General features: G+C 49.7%; 1 protein-coding gene across 6 annotated transcripts; it reads right to left on the bottom strand.

Moving 5' to 3' along the window:
• Positions 1 to 559: 559 nt before the first annotated feature.
• CDK12 (cyclin dependent kinase 12) lies at positions 560 to 22,789 on the bottom strand. Of its 6 annotated transcripts, none has more exons than XM_015885831.2 (14): positions 21,255 to 22,789; positions 16,363 to 17,247; positions 13,742 to 13,918; positions 12,880 to 13,019; positions 12,111 to 12,281; positions 11,700 to 11,889; positions 10,845 to 10,901; positions 10,657 to 10,758; positions 9,626 to 9,703; positions 9,039 to 9,155; positions 8,290 to 8,421; positions 7,296 to 7,510; positions 5,257 to 5,706; positions 560 to 3,235 (listed from the first exon to the last, which is right to left on the bottom strand). In XM_015885831.2, the coding sequence occupies exons 1-14, from the start codon at positions 22,298 to 22,300 to the stop codon at positions 2,556 to 2,558; spliced, it is 4,440 nt and encodes a 1,479-aa protein (XP_015741317.2). In that variant the 5' UTR covers positions 22,301 to 22,789; the 3' UTR covers positions 560 to 2,555. The 6 variants fall into 6 exon arrangements, with proteins under 6 accessions (XP_015741317.2, XP_015741319.2, XP_015741318.2 ...); XM_015885833.2 differs by having other exon boundaries at positions 560 to 3,208; XM_015885832.2 differs by having other exon boundaries at positions 5,257 to 5,703.
• Positions 22,790 to 22,898: the final 109 nt, after the last annotated feature.

The raw sequence follows: 22,898 nt of genomic DNA, 5'->3' as shown, positions 1-22,898 counted from the left end.
GCCATCTGCACACGGATGTATTTTAAGACGTGTCAGCGGCAGAGATGCTAAACCGGGTGAGAGGGAGCGGGGCTGGAGGAGGAGATGGGTGCGGGGTGGGGGGAAAGGGAGAAGGCACGGGCACAGCACGTGGAGCCATAGGGGGCAGGGACACCCCCTGGGTGGGGGGGTCAAAGTCCTGAGCCCCCATTGCTGCACCCAAATCCAACCTCTGAGCACAGGGGTCAGGGGGGCACACAGCAGCATGAAGCCCCCCCCCCCCCAGGGGCAGCCATCACCCCATACAGCCACCCCAAAGAGGTGGAGGAGGCAGAACCCCATGGACATGGGGGGGTCTCAGTGCACACACAGCCAGGCTTGGGGGCATAAGGAGGGGGCCAGCTCAGCCCCATAGCAAATAATGCTGGGGGGGGGGGAAACACAGGAGCACAGCAATGCAGGGTGATGGAGAAACAGGCCATGCAGGAACAGGAGTGAATTAACCCCAATTTCCACTTTCCATTCTTATAAACTGAAAAAGGTGTTAAAAAAAAATAAAAAAATAAAGAAAAAGCAATGGTTGGGTTTTGTCATCGTTGTCGATTTTAATATATTACAAAATATCTGTACAGAGACAAAGGTACAACCCCAAAGAAAAAAGGCGCTCGGTCTCCAAATGAAGGTGGGGCGGCACATTGCCCCCCATCACCCCCCCCAGCCCTGCAGCACCACTCACAGCCATGAAACACATCATCCTCCCCCCCCAACCTCAGAAATCCTTTTGTCTTCTTTGTACGGAGCCCCCCCTTAAAAAAAAACCAACAAAAAACAACAAAAACAGTGAAAAAGGAGGGGATGGGGGAGGGGGGGGCAGCAGCCCGGCTGTGGGGTGATGGTGTGGGGTCCTTCTGTGTCCTCATAGGAGCTGATGGTCAGGTTGGCTGGGTGTCTATAGGGAGAAGCCCCCCCCCATGGGCTCTGCCCCAGCCCCATAACAAGACTTAGGGGGGAGCAGCTGATGCTGAAGGCGTTTTGCAGCCCTTGCTCAGGGCCAGCAGCCCCCCCCAACCCAACCCCCCCCAAATCCATTTTGAGCTCAAAGCCCCAAATTCAGCCCTATGGGGTCACAGTGCTGCTGCTTTAAGGCTCAGCCCTCTGCAGAGCTGCCCCCCCCCCATAGGGAACATTAAGCACCGGCCACCCTAAGAAGGTTCAGAGCTGCAATGGGACGGAGCAGGGAATAAAGGCAGAGCAACACCAAGGGGGCTCCAGCAGCATCGTGGTGGAAATTAAGAGATATAATATATATGAATTTAAACCAATAACAACAAAAATAAACCCCAACTCTGGAGAGGCCCCCTGCTTTATTTAGTGCACCCTGCATCACATAGAACCCCCCCCCCAACGCCCCCCTCCTGCACATCAGGCATCAACCGGCCATAGAACCAAAGGGAAACTCAATGGGGAGAACCTGAACCCCCCCAAACCTGAGCCTGGCAGCATCGCCCAGGTCCTGCAGCCCCATGGACTCCCATCTGTTCAGCACTTCAGAACACTGTCAGCTCAAATTAAATGAACAACTCTATGTTTGCCATAGGAGGGGGGGGGGGAAGAGGAGGACCAACTAAAGCACATCAAGATGTACCTTTGTTTTATTGTCTCATTGAGGTGGACAACGAGGAGGACTGCGGTCGGTGCTTCCTCCATCACAACCCAACCAGAGGAGCTCATAGGAACACCAGGCCCTGGGGATGAGCTGATGGGAAGCAGGAGCCGCCATGATCTCGGGCAGAACCCCACCAGAATTGTTCCATTTCTCATCTTTTTGGTCATTATTTTCTTCCAATATTTAATGAATTCCTGTTTTGGAAGGGAGGCGTTGAACTTAAAAACCAAATCAAAAGGTGAAATGGGGGGAAGGGGGTTGGATAACAAACCAAGCAACCAATACCAGAAAACAGCTCCCACTGCAACCCCATGACAGGAGAGAAACCCAAAGAGACCCTTCACAACACCAGCATCCTCCAGCTGCAGAGCCATGGGGGGGGGACACACATATAGCCCCCCCTGAGCATCCCAAGCTGTGGGTCCCTGCATCATCCACAGCTTCCATTTCATTCCTTATTCCATTCCTTTTGTCTTTTTGTTTCCATTAAAGTAGGGGGGGGTTAAACACAAAAACCATTTTGCTTCGGGATGATGCCGGCACCCGGCCCTACCTGAACCCTGCCCAGCTCCTCCCTGTGCAATGCACTGCAGCCTCAGCTCGCCTCGTTGCTTTATTTCCTCCTTTTCCCCCCACCCTGAGGCAGGTTTGTTCCATTCATCCCATTTCACACAGCTCCCCCCCCCCCCCAACCATCTGCTGGCTCAGGGCACGAAGCTGAGCTCCGTTTTATTGTCGCTAACCAAGCACAGAGCTCTGGCCGCACTGCAAAGAAGGCATCGGGCGCCGGGCGAGCGAGGGATGCAACACAGAGCTTTGCTGCAGCAGCTGAGCACGGCCGAGACCCGGCCAACATCACGGCGCTACGGTCAGAAGCAAAAGGAGGGAGGTGATGGGCAGAGGATGAGCATCAATAAGGAACCCCCCGACCCCGGCCCCCACGTGAGGGCACCCGGCCCGGCCCGCGATACGTCTTCCCATAGGGTGCAGCCTGGGCCGGGGTCCCCCAGCCGTGCCCGGTTCCTGCCCCACTGGAAGCGGCCGTCCCCGCACCCAGCTCGCCGTAGGTTTGGATTTTGGCCTCCGGGTGAACCAGCGTGTTGTTGCTCCCTTCTGTTTTGTTGAAGGATTGACCGACCGAATGCAGCGCCACGGGGACTCTGGTGAAGCGAAGGTCCTGGTCCCCTGGGAACTGGACAGAGCCCATGCCCTGGTAACTGCTCGTCTCCCCGAGGTGGCTCACGGAGCCCAAGAAGGTCCTGCTTTTCCCCACACTTTGGGCAGAGGGTTCCAGCAGAGTCTGGCCAGAGTTCAGCTCCTCGGTCCCGAATCCCCCATCAGAGCCCTCAGTGCTGTAAGTCCTGGACGAGTGGGACCTGCCGTAGTCAGCAGAGCGGGCTGCTTGGTGCTCGGCGTGGCTCAGAGATTCCTCTTGCTGGGAAAAGAGCTGCAGCAGAGCAGCTGTCACGGCCGGGTTCAGCTCCGGGGCTGCGCTGGAGAGATCAGCTTCGGAGAGAGGAGGCGGCGGCGGTGGAGGTCCGGGGGGCTCTGGGGGTCTCTTCTCTGGTGGGAGAACGCGAGGAGGACATGCTGTGGAAGGGTTACTCCTTTTAAACAACATCTTAACAACCACGCGCTAGCAGATAGCAATACATTCCTACCCAGTAAAACCAAAAGCAAACAACCCTGCAGAGACCAACCGCTCTCCAGGAAGCATTTGGGAAAGGCAAAGCAAAAAGAGGCGGAGAATCCTAAAAGCTGCCATGCGGTGTGAAATCACTGCTCACGTTCATTAATGTTCTTCCCCGCTCTCACCCCGGTCCCCCCCACGCTCCCAAGCACTCAGCAACAGCTGTCCTAACACATGGGCACCCGCAGAGGGAATTCCTGCTCCTGGATCAAAGGCTAACGGGGAGGCAGCCAGATGCAGAGCTGCACGGAGCAGCGTTCCTGGAAAGCAAAGGGACCCCAATGCTGCGCTGCCTGGCACCAACTGCCTGCCACCGTGTGCCCTATGGGAGGGTGGAAGGCAAGAAGCAGCCCTGACCCCCAGTGCCAGCTGCCGTCTGCAGCCCTGAGGAGCTCCCAGCCCCTTTTGCTCATGGGGACTTTGCTGGTTTCACCTTGTTAAATACAGTCCAAAAACCTCAGCCCACAACTACCTGCAGCCCTGCAACACGTGGGTCAGCCTCCCCCTCCCATTCACCCTCCCCAAAGCAGACCTGAAGCAACAAGAATTCCTATTTCTAGAGGATCCCTCCTATCTGGACAAGAGCATCCCTCGCAGGGCAGCCCCACCAGCTCACAAAGCAGCTTGGTGCAAAAAGCTGAGAGCAGCATTTCCCTGCTGGGGCAGCGCCGTGGCCAGGGGTGACACCTCGTGCACCAAACCCTGCTCACAAAACCAGCCCTGACCCACAGAGCGACACCAATGCGCTGCTTTGGTCTCACCCACCAACAAAAGCATCAGCCACGGGGCAATAAGGTGATGACTGGCAATGACGTGGAGAGGCCACCAACACCTTGTTTGAATCAGATCCTCAAATCATGGGCAAAAGTGGTTATTAAAAAGGTCAAACTTTATTGTGAAAACCAGTAGTCTTCCAGGACCACCCCTCCACCCGTATCCATCAGTCCACTTTAAAACTAGATCCAGAAAACAATCTTCAGGTAATTTTAAAGCTAAGCTGATCTGGGGGACAGCGCAGCATCGAAAATAATTATAAACAGAGAACAAGGTAATTCCATTGAATCTGCTCTACAGTCACCTAATTATATTCCAGTACTAGGGCAAAAAAAAAAGGTAAAAGAAGGAAAAAAAAAAAGCACAATCACAACTGGCTCGTGGTGGGCGGGTGAGTTGAAGGCACGAGAACACAGCACGTTCAGCTACATTGCAGAGTTGTGTATCGGGCCAAAAGAGGCTCCCTGGAGAGTCTGAGACATGACTCAGGAGGCGCTTCTACTATTTGGTGAGGTCGTCACAGGATGTTGCTAATAATTCGAGAAATCAACAAGAAAACAACAACAACAAAAAAAAAAGACATGGAGATGTTTACACTCACCTCTGGGAATGGGATCCATCAGCTCGCTGCTTCTTTGGGCAGGTCTTTAAGCATGGCTCTAACTTGCTCAATAACAGCCTCAGCTTTCAAAGCTGCACAACTTGAGCACTCACAGCTCAACCCTATGCAAAGTGAACCTGGGGAGCTGGGTGCCCATCTGCCACCATCCCTCCCTCAAAGGGCTCTGCACTATTTTGCTTCTCACATTCTTTACTACTTTTCTTTTGTTTAAGCTCCATTGAGCAGGAAGGTAATGGGGGAAAAAATATTATTCCCAGTAAAACAGGGAAACCTGCATAAGTGCACTGTGCAAGAAGCCTACCTGGGTGTGTAAACCCTGGCCACGTTCTGACACCCAGCGCTTCCTTCCTCCCATCCTCACCCCATGGCCCACTTTTCACCATCCTCCCCCCACCCCAACACAGCTCTCAGGTGCCTCAGCTCGTCCTGGTCACAGCTGAACCACAGGCACTCATATGGCAGCTTGAGTTTTTCAATCAGATGAATGGCATCCGAGATGCACAAGCAGTGCTGACGGTTATTTACCTGTGCTTTCCTCCTGATGCATTGTAGGGGTTTTTCTCAGCCCCCGCTGCTCGCTGCTCTTCTCCCCATTGCTCTCCTCCAGGGTTAGGACAGGCTCCTGGCTCTTCATCAGCTGACTGAGCAGAACGGCCAGCACGTTCTGCATGTCTCCCTGAGCACCAGCTGCTTCTGGAGTCACCTGCTCCTCCGGTGGCTGGGCCTCCGTGGGTGGCTCTTCTATGGCTTCCTCTGCTGCTGCTGCCTGAGACTCCTGCTGCTGAGTTGTGGCTTCTGTCAGAGCGTTGATGGACTGGTTGAGAGCCTCCAGCTGTTGCTGCATCTCTGGGTTAGAATGTACATTTAACAGCTGGGCCATCTGTGGGACACTCAGATCAGTCTGGCTCTGCAGCAAGTTCAGTAAAACAGCTAGCTCACTCTGATTCAGCTGCTGGGTGATTTCTCCAAGGCCTGCTGGAAACATGAAAAACATCACAGAAAGGTCAGATTACGCTGCGTCTGACCAGTTTGTAATCATGACACTGTACACAACAGCAAAACCCTCTTCTCCGTGGGCCTGGGGAAGGCATGCAGGCTGCAGTAGGATTCCAAGACAGTTTTTGCTCAGCTTTCCACCATCAGCTTGCCCCCCTCCAGCCTGCGATCAGATCTGAACAGCACTGCAGCAGCACCCCGTGGTACTGCTCACACACTGCACTCACCCAAGGCTACAGTTCAGTACTGCTCTGCTAGCAGCAGAGGGAGGCTTTGTCACTGCCCCCCCAATCCACCACCAACAGAAGCACACACAGCTGCTCGTTCAGAACAGCACAGCTGAACCAAACCTTCCCCTAACTGTGGGCACCCCAAGGATCACACTGCTGAGCTGCAGTGAGGGCAGCAGGCTCAGGGATGTGACTGAAAGCCTTTAGCTCATCTCGCAGTAATCAAAGCACCTCCCCCCTTCCTGCACTAGAAAGCACGTTCCCAGTACAGAACCTGTTTGGGATGGAAGAAGGGTGTGTTCCACCAGTGCAGCAAATAAAATAGGTCATGCAGAAAGCAGCTCCTCTCTGAAAGCTGGCCTGGGATCAGAAGGTTCCATCCTGACCTTCAAGCAGCCAGGTCAGCCTAGAACACAATCTTTACACGATGTCACCTCCCCTTTGCACCATGCTGGACCAGAGCCTCCTGGGTGACAAGGATGACCCTTCACATTGACCCTGCAAGTCAGTCTCCTTAGCAAGCAGGGTGCACAGGTTTGGTTTTAGAAGCTTCAAATTAAGCCCCCCTTACTGGTAGGCAACTAATACTGTTCCTGTGTCTGTTAATCCAACCAGAGCCTTTTGTCCATCTGCCATGTTTCACTGAACACATGGATTGCGCATTCCCTGGAGCAAGAACTGTCTTCTTTGCTACTTGTCTGCAGAACACTTGACACAAAGGAATCTTCAGCCCTATCTGGTATTGTGCAAGGCTTCCAGAGAACAATCAGCACGGTCTGGAGAGCTTTGAACATCTCCACATTCCCAAGAATCATAATATCTCCCTTCCAACTATTTTTGGGACACCAGAATGTTGAATGTGGTTTTGGCAGCAGCGCATAAGCAAGTCCTTATGACCAACTGATGTCTTCAGTAAGCAACAATGTGCATTAACATCCATTCTTGCCCATCAGTCACTAATCTTTTTTCCTCATCTTAATGTATTTCATCAATAGGATCAAATTTCAGCTCATTTGCACATTGTTTAGATGGTTGTTCCCATCAGCCTGTTACCTATTACCTCCCTGGTCAAAGAGACTCAGGGATTCCTTGAATTATTCTCTAAGAAAGCATGCATGTGAACCAGTAACAACTTCTGAAGACCAGGCAGAGTGCTCTGCAGCCAACAAAAAAAGGCCAGAACAGAAAGATTCTGGAGTGCCCTTCCTGCAGAAGTAGAGGTCAAAGAATCAGACTGCCTTGAAAGAGGGACGTGAGCATCCCACACCCACTACAGACTGGAGACAGCATGAAGGGAACATCAAGAGGAGCCTTTTGCAGGCCAGACAAGTCACTGACCTACTGCATCTCCAGCACCAGCCTCTGTTTTGAGCTGGGCAGGCTGTGGGTGCACAGGACTGCTGTTGTTTTTGACAGTGTCTGTGCTTGTAACAGAGGTAGTTTCTTTCCGAGAAACTTTTGATAATGGTGGCTCTTCCACTGCAATCCCACTCTGCCGCTGCCGTCGTCGTTTCTTGCTCCACAGCTCGTGGCAATCCTGCCAGTGGGGAAGGCTGAAAGAGAACAAGACTTGGCAGGTAAAAAACACAGCACCAAAAACAGATCTGAAGACAGCTGAAAATTACTACTGCTGTATGAGAAGTGCAGTTGTTCCAGCTATAATACTAAGCCCAGAAGGAAGGGGTGAATGCTAGAATGCCAGGGGAGGCAGCCCAATTGCACATGAGCCATGTAATCTGCAATGGAGTCTCACTCCTGAATGGACTGGGTTTGCTACCATACACCTCCTCCCATCCCCAATCAAACGCACACTCAGCTTTGAGAGTATGGTGGCTTGGAGAAAGCAGCTGCTTTTAATAACCCTGAAGGAAATGGGAATCTCAAAAGCTACTGCTATTCTTGCATGCAAATAAGCTATAGCAGAGTTTTATAGCCTGACTGAGGTGGGAGAAAAGAGCTGCCAGCAGTGGCTCTTGTGCAACATTGCACTCTTCTAGCCAATTAACAAGCAGATTCATCAACAAGGCCATCCCATCCTCCATGGCACAGAGGACAGGGATTTGCTGCATGCTATTCCCATACCTTCCAACAGTTTTGAAGCACCTTACAAGCATTAAGCTGAGCTTTATAAAACCAGACAAAACAACAAAATAACAAACAGCAGCACAAGAGCAATTTGCTGAGCCATCTGACCAAACCAGGGGCTGAGTCAAGAATCAAGTCCAGAAATCATAACTTAATTCCAACCAGGAAGGCAAAACCAAACCAGTGGGTCCTTCCTGAAGTTCATTAGCAGAGCCCACTGCAGTGAATGATGCCAGCTGGAACTTACTCTGGAGGTGCCATTTTGCTGAGGTCAACATCCCTAAGGAAGTCACTCTGCAGGGCCTGCTCTGCTGTGCAGCGCTTGCCAGGGTCCAGCGTCAGCATGTGGTCCAGCAGGTCGAGAGCAGATGAAGGAATGCTGTGTAGAGAGAGGAAAATATGGCTGAGCTAAGGGGTTGTTCTGAACGGAGCAGCAACAGCCTTTATGAGAGCCACCTCATGCTCAAGAGCAATAAGTTTGGAGCGTACAAATATCTAATGCACAGCCCAAAGACATCACCAGAACAAGCAACAGATAGGCAATATTTTTAGTCTAATTTTCCCTCATTTACAAAGAGCAACTTTGCTACGAATCCCACAAGATAATCACACAATTACAGCCTCCCCCCAGAGAGCACATCTCTGAAGAGAGACAGCCTCAGCACCATGAGAATGCCATACTGTCAAGTGCACTCTCCAGGTGCAGACTGACAAGGCCAGGCCCTCACTAGGAGCATCCCATGTGTGCAGGGAATCCCTCCAGAAGGCACCTCAGGCAGATGAGACAGTTCTAATGCACAGGGAGTCCACTCCAGCCTTCCACAAATGGAAAAAAATCCCTCATGGTGAGAGCTGCCTGAGGCCAGAAGGTAAGGATGGGAAGCACTGCTTCATTCTGCCAGGCAGGCTACAGCCAAAGGACAGATCTGTCACACAATGCAGCAGAAGGCCGTAACCCCCACACAGCTGCTCGTGGTCTCTGCTATGGAAACTCACAAGGAGAACTCCTCACGCAGGCGCCTTCGGTATTGCTTCTTCGGTTTCATAGTGTTGAAGTAGGGCAACTTGATGACATCGGGCCACACTGCTGGACAGGGGCTCCCACAGAGCCGGCTGAGAACCAGAAAAGCAGAGTATGATCAGAAGGTGAAACAGAGAGAAGAGTCACACTGGCTCAAGAGAAGACATTTCCTTTCTAAGCAACCTGGAGTACCAATAGCCTTGGGTCTGGGCACACTTATAGTAAGGGTCAGATAAACCTCAGGTTAAAAAGGAAGAGGAAAAACAGTCACCTGAGCTTATAAGCTATCCATCAAAGTGAATTTTCAGTGCAAGACGTAATTTAAAGTCACAATTTCTGCATTGAACTAGCTACAGATTCTACTGAAGGTGCATGCATTAGCAGCCACACACTTGGGTGACAGGCACAGACACCTAGATGCCCACCTATTCAGTTACAGTCGCTTACTGATCCTATTTTGCAGGCAGATTAGAGAAAGAGGTCTTTTATAATACAGCAACTATGTGCATGAGCAGTTACTGCAGCACCTCTTTCTCATAGGCATGCATGTGCAATGCTTTACCTGATTAATTCAAGCTGAGCCAGTTCCAGATTGGCTTGAAAAATAGGCTTCTTTGTAAACAGTTCCCCGAGGATACAGCTGGAAAGAGGAAAAGCAAGAGGTCACGACAGAAAACCCTTGGGATGATCGTTTGAACACTGCAGTGTTTCTGTTCGGAAGCAGATCTGTCCAAGGAGAGTTATTTGCATCAGGGCTTGTAGTTGAGAAGTGACAAACTAACCTATGTGTACAGTCACCAGTTCTACGCAGCTGGGAAATAACACCAGTCTGGTTAACGTGTCACAGGCTTCCCACTTTAACTCTTTGCAGGGAAAGTAGGATGTGTTAATACCATGGGAAGAAAAACAGGCAGGCATCTCATTTTCTTCCAGATTCAGCCCACTTATCTTTCCAACTTTACTGTCAAAATTTGGGGGATATTTGCTGGCCCAAATATCCTCAGCTGTCAGCAGTGTGCTGCTGGTCATTGCCAAGCACAGCATACAGCCTTGCACACACACATTTGTGCAGCTGTAAGGGAAAGAGAATGAGACAGGGGACAGCTCTGACTCAGCCAGTCCTTAACATCTACCCTCAGGCCTTCTGGCAGGAATGACAAGCAGTGCCAAAGATAGCTGCAGACTGATACAGACACCTGTCTGCTGGAGCTGGGCTAACCCCACTCATTTGGCACAGGACACCGAATAGCAACTGGACTTCACAGCCAAAACTTCCAGCAGTAATTGGAAGGGCCTGACTTTCATGTCTTTGTTGTCTGTGTACGAAGCCCTAGTAGAGGTTTGTCACCCTTCCTGATCTAAATGGCATGTTGGTAGCAAAGGTCAGCTGGTTCTGTTTTTAAAGAGGAAGAACAGATACTTTTATCTTCCCTTTTAAACTGGCTTACAGTATGGGAATACCCTTAAAATGTTTACTTGGAACAGATACAGCTTCAGAGATAAGCACAAGTCAAAAGCTACCTCCCTTTGCCACCACTATATGCATGAGGTTACCAGCCCTGCCACAACAGAAGATGAAAGCCAGACACTTACCCACAGCTCCACACATCTATGGCTGGCGTGTAACGCTCCTCACCTAGCAGCAATTCTGGAGGTCGATACCATAACGTAATGACTTTATTTGTGTATGGACGGCTGGAAGGGAACATCCAGATGTAAACTGGCATCAAGAGCCATGAAACCCCCACAAAGAGTAATCACTAATTCCCTCCACATCTCACCTCTCCTCTGAGCTGTAGAGTCGGGCAAGTCCAAAATCTGCGAGTTTGATTTGCCCACTGAAAGACAAAAACAATCACTGGTTTAAACTGCAGCTGGGCTCACATTCTGCAGGCAGTAAAAGGTAAGGAAACCCCTCAGTGCAACAGAAAGGCCTAAAGAGCAGCAGTGACTTTTGGCTACATCAGATCCTACGCAGTGCTTCAAAGAAACTAAATGTGATACTTCAGTCTCCTTTCTATCACAGTCATCCCAACAGACCAGAGAAACCTTTTCAGAGGGATAACCAGAAAGGTGGATGCAATTATACGCAGCATTATTCCCACAACCTCTCCTTAGGGTTATCCAGGCAGCATCTTGATCATTAACAGAAATTAGTGATTGTAAAGCACTCTGTGATGAAGCACATTTCTGCCAAACACTGCTATCTAAATAAGAGAGAACTCACAGAGATCTGCTGCTTTCGACCTTAACCCTCAATGGTTTCCAATAAACAGAATTTTTGCCAAAATGCCATGGAGATGAAGGGCACAAAGAGACCCATTTAATTTAAGCTAACACAAAAGCTAGCACAGTCTCATGTGGACAGACCAGTGAGCTCCATAGAAGGCAGTTAGGGCTGTTCACCCTTTGTGTCAGGAGCTGTGCTCCCAGCCTATGGCAGCACCCAGGAAACCCACCACTTAATTATCTGTCACACCACTGGTGGAAACACACAACATTGTGTTTCTGTGCTGTATGGACAGCTCTTATTACTGAGCATAACTCCAAGTGAAGACAGCAAGTGGGTACTTTCAGCAGAACCCAGAGGCAGCACAAGGGAGAGAGCCAGGAGAGAACTCCATCCCTGTTGTTACCTGTTGTTCAATAAGATGTTGGAGCACTTAATATCCCGATGAAGGAAATTCTTTTTGTGACAGTAATCCAGACCTTCCATTAACTGTTTCATGAAAGACTTGATATGGTCCTCTGAGAAATGTACCAAGCCAGATTCTAGCAGCCCCATTAGGTCGTGGTCCATGTACTCAAATACAAGGTAAAAGGCACCTGGAATGATACAGGAAAAAATAATTAAGATGAGAAAAGAGAGATCAAGGAAAAAGAGGAATTAAAGCATATTCAGAAGCCAAATGTGCTGGAACCACACATTAAGGAGGAACACAACAAATCTACACACACACACACAAGGATTCTTAGTTTTACATCCACAAACAAATGGGGTTCCATCACCTCTTTGGCCAATTGAAATCACACCCTGCAGCAAATACCTTTGTCCTTTTTGAAATCCAGTGCATCTTGTTTGTCCGTGACAATTTCCTTCATGTTCACAACACTACGATGGATCAGCTGCCGAAGGATTTTGATCTCACGGATGGCTGTGATGGGGAAGCCCTCCTTCTCATTGTCCAGCCGCACCTTCTTGAGAGCTACCAATTCACCTGCCAGGACAAACCAGTGTCAGAGCTTGTACATACATTGCTGCCAACAACTCTAAGGGTTCCCAGCAGGAAGTAACTATGGACACAGTCAACAGCCATTAAGAAACAAAAGAGTTGCTTCAGTTACCGCTCAACTATTTTGTGTTACCACCATGCCAGCAACTCGAGACAGGTGACACCAGAGCTCCTCCTAATTTGCTTCAGTGGAAAAATCTGACAGGTGAACTGAAATCACCCCAGACGCAGCTCCAGCCCTTTTTACAAGCTCTGCTACAATAAAACTCAAGCAGAGCACATTTAAACAGCAGGGCCTCAGCTGGCACCTGTGGCTGCGGCCAAGCTGTGCACACTGGGTACACAGTTTCACAAGCACAGAGGGCAGCTGGATGCTCAGTTAATGTCAGAACCTCCATTCTTTTACCCCTTTTGAAAGCCACTACGTAAATATCCATTCAAGCACTGGAGCCATGTCAGGTTCTACAGGTATTCATCATTCCCTGGCAGCACCATCAACACTGGAGTGTTTTATGCAGACCCATAGTAACGAGGCCTTGGAGGAAGGGAGGGGTGTCAACCTGAAGCCACATGGCACATTTACCTGTGTCCTTGTCCTTTGCTTTGTACACCTGCCCATACGTCCCTTCTCCAATAATCCCAATGATATCGAACTTGTCCACACAACGCTTCCCCCAGTCGCTTTCTGTCTGTCTCCTTTCCCCATACCGAGGACAACAGATTCTGAAAGAAGAAGAGGAGACTGTTAGACACCCATGGAATTGGCTGTTACACACCCATGTGCCCCACCTCACCCACAACCCCTCACACTCCTCAATCTGATGGTTTTAGGCAGTATCCTAAAAAACAAATGCACCATTTGCCCTCACACCCATGCAGGTAACTGCACAGATTGCTACAATGACCTCATTATGTGCCTTGATTCTGAGTAAGAATATTCTGTATTCTACTATTGTGAACAACCTCCTCCTACAAGCACCAAGAGCTTTATGTAGGGATATTCATCAGGAAGTTTCTTTGGTGTAGAGGCTACAGCCAGATCAAAAGACTGAGACAGCTTCCAGGGTAGATGTGGCTGAGTATTAGAACATGACACACTCCACCTGTCTCTACCACTGGAAGGATCAGGGACAACAGTCTGCCACAGTTTCAATACTCAGCCTGAACTGCCACCTCCATTTGGAGCATGAAATTCACCATCCTTTCTTACCAGAAAGGTGTGCTGCTCATTCTAAAACAGATGGCAAAGCAGCTCTCGGCTGTGAGTGGTCCCAATACAAAACCACCCACAAGAAATAAGATTATGTACAAAAACAGGACTATCAACTTCATTTTTGTGGATCACAGCACTACCTCAAAGCTTTAGAAACCCAGACTGACAGCAGCGTGAAGAAACAGAAAACCCAACAACTTGGAAAAAGCTGAATAAAGGGAGTCAGCCTTACTTTGGTCTCTTTTTGAAGGGTTGCTGAGGTGGTGTGGCTGCCTTTGGTTCCGGGGAGTCAGGAGGAGATGGATCCCCTCCAGGGAGCTCTGGAGGGAGCGGGAGGTCCGTGAGTAAGTGTCGTGGTCTCTGCTCTCTATCTTTCTTCACAGGTTTTGGAGGAAGAATCTCTTTTGGACTAAACCCCGAAAAGTTGATACAATACAGAAATCAGACTTCAGAGGTAACAAAGCAAACAAAATCCTACGGTAGGACAAAAGCTCTCTATTTGAGAGCATAAACTTAGGAAAATTAGCATAGCAAAGTGTAACATTAGAAAACAGTCTTACATTTTACAGTAATCAGGCAGGAAAGTGTTACATTTGAATGCACCATCTTCAAACAGAACACACAAACCACCATAACTAAACCTCCCTGAAAGTCACTTCTTAGCAAGGACTGAAACAGAGCTTTAACTTGTGCATATTACTGAGAGATCAGAATTATTTTTCCCTAATTAAATTATGGATGGCAGAGAAGCTCAGTTTAGACTGGCAGGAGTCTCAACAGCAGAGACTCAATTCACTCTCATGTTTGCTTGCAGCAGGAAGGATTCCTATATGTAAATCCCAGCAATACAAACAATTCCAGGGCTTGTTTCCTGGGCAGCCAGCAGGAGGTTTGCTGTGTGTTACCATCTAATGCTCATCAGCACTGAGACCTCCACGTAAATAAGAGCTGGAAGCAGGTCGTACTTCTGATTTTCCTAACAGACACTGCCAAATTTACCTGCAAACCTCTTGTGAAATATAGTTAAGATGCAAGCACAATAAAGCAAGATATTGTCCAGGCACTGAGCTCTGACATCTGAAAAAGAATGGGGAGTAATCTTATCCTGCTGCTGCTGAAGTCACTGCTTGTTTGCAGAGCTAAACAAGGCACACGCACTCACTCACACCTCTGGAGGAAAACCATTTGCTTCTGATACTATATAATATCATATAGCATATGCTGGACTTGAGCCCTTTGACTGTGACCAAAAAGAAAAGCTGCAGTCTTTCCCCAATGCACATCAAATACAAATTTACCCTGAGGATTTCCCTGGGAAGTGCTGATGTGCTGGTGGGGCTGTGGCACTGACACCCACACTTGCTGGGGTTCCCTTCTCCCCCTCTGACCAACACCCAGCACATCCTCATAGACACACTGCTATCATTTAGCACTTTACAGCTTCTTGGTTATCTCCTATTAGCTGGTCACTATAGTTTTAATTACTGCCAGAACATTTGGACTTCTCACCAGGATTTCTTTCAAGTGAGGAAGCCAAACAGACACTTCAGAGCTGCCCAAGCATAAGGATGATAAACACGAATGCCAACAGCCTGACACAGACACAATCTCCTGTCTTCCATGCTCCAGAATACCAGGAACACAATCAGGCTGTATTGTTAACTATGTTTGCACTGTGAAGGCAGCCAGGTGTTCCCAAGAAACCTATGCAAGCAAATGGATTCTTCATTGCAACATCAAACAAGCACATACTACACTGATACCACTTGGTTCAAAATGGGGCTGCTTCCTCCTGCTGCCATGCTTGCTGCAAGTGGGAGCAACCCATGGCACACCCCACAGATGCTGGGGAGCCCATCCTTTAGATGGGGAAAGAATGGGAAAGGATTCCCATCCTTCTATAGGGAAAAGGTCACTGCATCCACTCAGTGTGTTTAACAGCCAGTGCTACACCAATCAATTAAAAAAGCAGAGCAAGTTTCTTCAGGCAAGTTCATAGCAGAAGCTACAGCCAGCCAAAATCCAGAGCAGCAAGATATACAATTACAGGACAAGATTAAGTCTGCACGTTCTGATTAGAACTGATAGGAGAAAGGGTTTCCTTCCACTTCAAGCTCACACTGCAACGCCACTACACATGCAGGATGCAGTAGAGATAGAGGGCACAACTGCATGTAAGAGAGGGACAGGCATCAGTTACAGCTGCAAACACAACAGCCACAACTTAATGCCTGCTCTTCTCTTGAGATCAGCTCTTGGATACACATACACACACATTTTTAGACAAGTAAGTTGAAGCTGGTGCAGTTTTACTCCTCCGTTTTCAAACAAACAATACCTACTTCTTAATGTTTAATAAAATACTCATTGCTTAAGTAATCAAAGCTTAAGCTGAACCAATGCCTTTCGTTCTTTAACATGTGGGCATGGCCTGCACACTCCACCAATTTGGACCAGAAATAGCTCTAAACCACATTCCTGTGCTGGAATTGTTAAGGTCTTTTTCTGTTACTTAAGTACAGGTTTGGGGCAAATTAAATTGAAGAGCATTTTGTGCAAATGGCTGCAACACAAAGGGGTCCTTAATTTGGGATCCTCCATTACCGTGATAAATTAAGAGCATTAAGAGCAGCCAACCCTCCCTTCCTCAGTGAGAAAGCACAGAACTACCCACACAGGATGATAGAGGTCTCCACAAAGAGCTGATAAGCCAAAGCCAGGAGTGGCCATGCAATAGGACAGTCTTCAAAGCACAAGCAGGACAAGCCAGCAACCACCAAACCAACCACCAGAACCTGCCTGCTTGTGACTCTGTGCCTGTAAACACAGACAGGACCCTCTGTGTGACCTTACCTATCCAAGTCATCTTCCCCAACTAAAATAGGGGGGAGCGGAAGCGGAGGCAACGTTGATGTTTTCAGGTGTGGGATAGCAGCCGTCACAGATGCTTGTGTTTTTGTAGAGACCTGGACAGAGGACTGGGAGTTCACCTGAGAGGATAAAGTAGACGTCCTTGAGTGGGAAGATGATGACAAAGATGTTGGGACTGAAGGAGGGACCTGAACGGGAGTCTGTTGGGATGGAGGCAAAGGTGGAACAGCAGGTGATGGAGGCAGAGGTGGCAGCGGTGGAGTCGGAGGCGGCGGCGTGGTGGTGGGCAGAGGTGGAGGAGGTGATTTGATGGAGGGCAGAGGGGGTGGAATCTCCTTCTCTGCTGCGTCTGTCTCCTTTGGAGATCGAAGGTCCTCTGTCACTGCTACAGGCTTCAAGTCTTTTGTTCCCGGCTGTTTCGAATCTCTAACTGGAACAGGATGTTTCCTTTCCGAGTTCTCCTCTGCCTTGGTTTTTGTTGTCTCTGCAGGTGCTTTAGTCTCTGCATTCGAACACAGTAAATTAACTAATTCCGTATCTGAAGATGACTTTTCAGATCTAACAGTTTTGATGACCTTTTTAGATTCCGTTCCAGACTCCTTAAGTTCAGCTAAGCTGTTCTCCTTCTTTGACAGGAAAATAGGGGAGCCCTTTGCCTCCTTCCCATCCACCTTCGCTGCTGCCGCTGCTGCTGCTGCTCGTTCCTTTTTCTTCCTGCTGAGCTCTGCCCCCAGACTGGAGTTCAGAGGCAGCCTGGTGGGTGATATACTGGAATGGCGACTGCGAGACCCAGACCTCTGCTTTTTGCTGTGAGATGATGAGTGCCTCGAATATCCCGGGCTTCGGCTTCGGGACTTCACAGATTTCCTGCGAGCAAAAGAAGAGAAATGAAACACAAACATCTCTCAATCTCTGAGCTGCTCCCCAACATCAGCAGCTCTCTGTGAAACACCACAGACCCCATTGATGGTCAGCTGCATTCAGTCAGGCATCAAACCTACCAGGAGAGAATAAAGACAGTAGAACCAGACTGCTGAGCAGTGTGAACTCCAGGTCAGCATCCACCTACCCCTATAGCCACACCAGTAAGGCAGAGGTTGGAAGACAGTCCAGGAGCTGCACACACCAAACAGAAGAGTTCAGTTGAGATTAGGAGCTGGCAGTTTACAAATCTTCCATAGTCATTAGGTACGGCTTTAGGGGAAACAAGAGATAAAATATGGCTGCCCCCACGGGAACGGCGCCTCAGGAAACGTCTCGCTTCAAGTTCATTCTTCCCCTGGTTCTTTTACCATCATCAGAACTTATATTTGCATATTGTGATTCAGGAAGGAAAGAAAACAACACTAAAAAAAGGACTTTTAATTCTGTTGGGGGATGTTCAGAGGGTCTCAGTCTTCACCTCCAACACAGGGGGTCTACATTGGTGTACCTGCACAAAGAGAAAACTCTTGCTGAAAACTTGTGCTGTGATAGCAGGAAGAAGCGGGGGAGACCTCACAGCATCGGGGTACATGCAGTGTAGTGGGGGCTGATGGAGGAACAGCATTGAAACCACAACGGAAATGGAAACTGGTAGTTCCAGTGCATGCCCTCTGTTACCATAAGACAGGGCTGTCTGTTCTGCTTAGGGAGGAAACAGGGTTGTGTTAGCTGACAAGTGAGAGAAGAGTTTCTCTTACAGTACTCAGAGCATCTGATCAAAAACATCCCAAATCACTGTGGTCAGAGAACAGCCCCTGCTGTAGGCAGTCCTTGCTCTGTGGTGCTGCCTCAGGATCATGGCTTTTTCCAAGGTTCCTGCTTGATGAATTGACTGTCCCAGGCACAGCTTGCTGCCTGGACAGCAGTTCACCAATGAAGTTGCCAGGAGCTGAAAATGCCACAACATTTCCACAGTGCCCAGAGACATTTGCAGGCTAAGGAAGACATCCCTAATGGATCCTATAAGGATGTAGCTTGCTACAACCACAAACGGTTTGGGGATTAGCATTCCCTATAGCAGTTCTTTGGATTTAAGACTCACCAATGCTCACCTTCCTGTGCCTCCCACCCCTACCAGTTACACCAACTGAACTGCTTTGCAGGGCCACGTTCTGAAACAGACAGCACAGCAAGTCAATTTCTGCATCAGCGCTGGACATCAGAGACACAAGAAACTAACCGTGATGACCATGAATTAACACAAAGCTGTCAATGATGAAGAATCCTCTAGAAATCTGACATGCACATGGACACTTGGCTGCTACTCTTAGATCACAACCCACCTTCAACAAGCTGAATGACTCCAGAAGTTTTTCTTCTAGTTTTAGCTGCAATAGCAAGGAGGAATGGCAAACCACATCTGTTATTTTCCCCGCTGACCAAATCATCCCTATTTTCTCCTAAATTGAAAGCAAGTTGTTTTGCATAGCCATTTGAAATGCAAACACTCTGTCTTCTCTCCAACCAGCACAGCACTTTGATTCAGTTTCCTAACACTGTAGATTGGACATGGAGATTAAAGAAAACACAGAACACTCTAAGACAAACTAAAACAGCTCGTATTTTCAGCCAGCAGAAATAATGCAGTGCCCCAGAAAAGCCTGTGTTACCTCCTTTGAAGGACTTAGGCCACAGTCAGGTGTTCAGTGCATGAGTGTGCCAGTTCCAGATGCTTCCCCTACCAAACCACTCCTGCCCCTCCATAGGGAGGGTGGTCAGCACCAGCTGCTCAGAGCACTCAGCTGCCTCTATCCACTCTCATCTACAGCAGCCAACCAAAGCCAAGCTCAAAGGTGCTGGGGTTGGAGCTCAGCTGATGTCTGCCTCCAGGTGAGCTCCTGAGCAGCCTTGGAGGGGTGGCAGCAGGCAGCTGGGAGCAGCTGTGACTTCCTGCACAGACATCTGACCATAAACTTACACCAACTGCTTGAGCACACAGGTTGTGAGCTCAACGAAGCACAACCAACGCATGAATTACAACTCACAATTCACTTAACATATGGAAAACACGTTCAGTTCCCTCTGTCCTTTTAATATGATTCACTTCTGAAGGGTATTTTCTGAAGGTGCAACATCAGTTTTCATCCTGCTTCATAAGGATGCAACACACAAAGAGCTATCATCACACACAGAGCTATCAGCTCAGGAAAGGGAGAAGAGCAGCAGGCTACCAATTGAAGTCACAGACCCAAAGAACTCAATACAAGCCAAGCGTAAACACTAAGCAACCTTTGGAATCTGCTTTGGTTGGGGGTTCCAAGCATTTCATCAGCGAATCAGAGATACCCTGGAAAGGTTTCTTGTATGAGTATGCGAGTACAGAGGAGCAGCACAGAGTGCTTCAAAGTTGTTCCCATAATTAAGATCAGGAATAGATAAGGGCTTGATTTCTCAAGACAGATGCAACCAGCCATTTACTGAAAGAGCAAGCTTCATATTGGAAGTACAACAGAGCAGCCTGGGGACAGAACCTCTCACACACACTTTAGTTGCCAGGTGGGTTTCTTCCTGCATGGGACTAAAGGTGGACATTAAACAGATGCCATAACACACAACCATATCATGAAGTATAACTGTTGGTTTTACTCTTCCAAAAGCATTAGCAAAGAGCCCCCAAGAGCTGTGCAACCATACAGCAGAAAGGATAGAGGGGAGGGTAAAGAGATGTCAAGGACTATCCCTCATTACCTCAGAGATCTAAGAGAGGGCCAGGATAACTTCTGCTTCCAAATATCACAGGAGAAGAGGTAGATTTTACTTAACAGCTTCCAGGAAGCTGGAAACAGTGCATCTCTCACAGTGAGGACAGAGGCTGTAACTCAACTGCCCCATGGACAACAAAATACCTCAAGGGAAAAGCTTTAAGAGTAAAGGCTCAACTCAAGAAACCCCCAAGGAATAGAGACCCGCTGCTCACAAGCACATCCTGGAGCAGCTTCCACACAGCTCATATTTGGAGCAGAGGATGCAGCACAGTGCAGAGCAGTTCTATAGTTATTACATTCCAGGTCACATCTTAATTGCCATGGAGCTACAACCAAAGCTCCGCAGCACCCATGGTGACAACAGGAAACTCACTTAACAGAATCCAAAGCTAGAAAGAAAAAACATTAGACCACATATTTGTGTATGTAACAGGAAGATTAATGAGAATCTGAAATAAAACAGAGTCAACACAGCCTTCAAATAATAGTTTCCTTCTGTAACAAGATTACTGTCTAAAGAAAGACAAAATGCAGATGATTTCTACCTGTTTTTTCCAGAATGCCCCAATTTCAGAAGGGAAAGTAGTAACTCTAGTACTGAGAAAGGAAAAGTTTAGGCTGAAAAGATGGAGTTTACATGTGCTCATCTAATTCAGGGAGAGAGGAAAGAAAAAAAGTCAGTTCAGAAAGAGCAAAACACACAGAATACAAACAAACCTCCTAAAGAGTGAGATCAGATTTCCACACGCAGCAAACAGATAAGGGGTTCCAGCAGAGGTGAACACATTCCTCCCATTGAGCTGCACAGCACTGAGGAGCATCCGGGCCCTGCTCTGCACAGAGCTCCCCCCCTGCCAGGGGGGCCACCTCCAGAGGTGAGTGTAACTCAATCCCCGGGGCTCGCTCTGTCCCTGGCCACTGCTGGGAGCCAACATGGATGCTGCTCAGTGCCAGCCAGGAGGTGTTTCCTCAAGGCTGAGCACCACTGCAGGAAACAGCAACGAACCTGACCCAGAGTGATTACACACCGTGCTGCCAAATCATGGCACTGCTCCAGAGCAGGCCCAATCCAGATGCAGAATGGGGTTAACACCCAGCCACCCCAATGCATCCTTTCCCCCCCCCCCCCCCCCCAGTCCCTCCCCCAGTCCCCAAGAGGAAGAAGTCACAGTGGAGAGCACACACCTGGCTATGGGGCTTCGGCTCACGGAACGCTTGGCAGCAAAAGGGCTGCTGGAGCGCCTTCGGCTGTAGGGACTCGGTGAGCGTCCGCTGTACGATCCACTCCCCCTCTCATAGCTCGACGAGCGCCTCCTATTATAGGGGCTTATGGACCTCTGCCTCCGGCTGTAGGGACTGGGAGACCGTGTGTTGGACTGGTAGGCCACGGGTTCCTTGTAGGGTGGACTGATGGACTGCCGGCGTGACGAGCCGCCGGGGCTCTTCCTATAGGGATCATAGGTACTGGACGTATGCGAGCGGGGCGGGCTGAGGTCATACTCCTGGACGTAGGAAGCTCCAGAAGGGCTGTCATCCAATTTTGGGCTGTCCAACCATTTTCTATGGGGACTTCTAGATTTCCGTTTCGGACTGTCAATGGTTTTATAACTTTTGGGAGCATCCCTTTTCCGATGGCTTTTACTTCGCTCTTTGTGGCTGGACTTGAGCTCCCGATCCTTCCTGGACTTTTCCTTGTGCGCTTTGGCTGAGCGGGATTCCTTGTTGCTGCTCTTTGAGGACGGGGCCTTCGGGTGCTCCTCGCTTTCAAGCAGTCTCTTAGAGGACCCCGATACCCTGTCCTTGGTAGACCCGGACCTGCTGGAGGCCTCCAGGCTCTTTTCCAACTTCCTCTCTTTCTCTGCCTGTTTGCTCTTCATCAGCTCACGGATACGTTTGTGCTGGTGGTGTCGATGTTTCTGCGTCCTTTCGCTCCTATCCGCTTTCCTCTCCTCATTCTCCCTCCTGTCCAACTTAAGGGCCAAATCATCCGAGAACGTATCCGAATCCGAACTGATATCATCGTATTCCACCAACGGTTTGATCACAGCTCCCAGAGGCGCCGCCGTCTCTTGGGCGGCCAACGGTGACTCCTTGGAGTGCCGGGATTTATGCCTCTTATGCCTTGAAGCCACCCGGTGCCTCTCCTTGCTATTGGAGCTGCCCGATGAGTGCAGCGAGGTCCCCCCGCCGCCCCCATCCTTCTTCCCCCCATGTCTCTCTTGGTTTGGCATTCCTCCTCCTCCACTGTGCTGGGACAGGGGGAGGCGGGGGCGCTCCTCCAAATCCTCCTCGACTTTCCAACTCCCTCAGCCTCCCTCTATTCGAACCATTCACCGCCCCCCGGCACCTCCTGCTGCATGGGGAGCGGGACGGAGAGAGCGAGGAGGAAGGGAACAACGGGGAGAGGGAGAATGGGAAAGGAACGGAACCGGGAGCGGCGGGGAAGGACACCGGGCCTCAGCGCCTCATCCGAGGGGCCCAGGCCCGGAGGGCAGCGCCGCCGCGGGGGGAGCCCCGGGAAGGCGGGAGCTGGGCCCACGATCCCTCCCGGTCCCGTTGTGTCCGGTTCCCTCCCGCCCTGTCCCAACCCTCAGTACCGGGTTCCCACCGTGCGGCCCCGTTCGGTCCCCGCCGCCCCGGCCCGGCCCAGCGCCCCCCGCTCACTTCCCAAAGCGAAACGGCTCCTCGGCCCAAGGGGGGCACCCGCCAAGTCTCGCGAGATAACTGCTGCTTCTCGCGAGACTCGGCCTGAGCCCTCCCCCCGCGAGATTTCAAGCGCTGAGAATTGGGAAGGCGGAAGGGAGTGCGCGCGCGCGCACCGTCTTCTCG

The sequence above is a fragment of the Coturnix japonica genome, unplaced genomic scaffold, assembly GCF_054131305.1.
Source record: "Coturnix japonica strain WE unplaced genomic scaffold, WE-NBRP24 Scf049, whole genome shotgun sequence".
NCBI lineage: Eukaryota > Metazoa > Chordata > Aves > Galliformes > Phasianidae > Coturnix > Coturnix japonica.
Note: the sequence above shows the minus strand (reverse complement) of the source record. Positions and strands in the feature narration are given on the sequence as shown.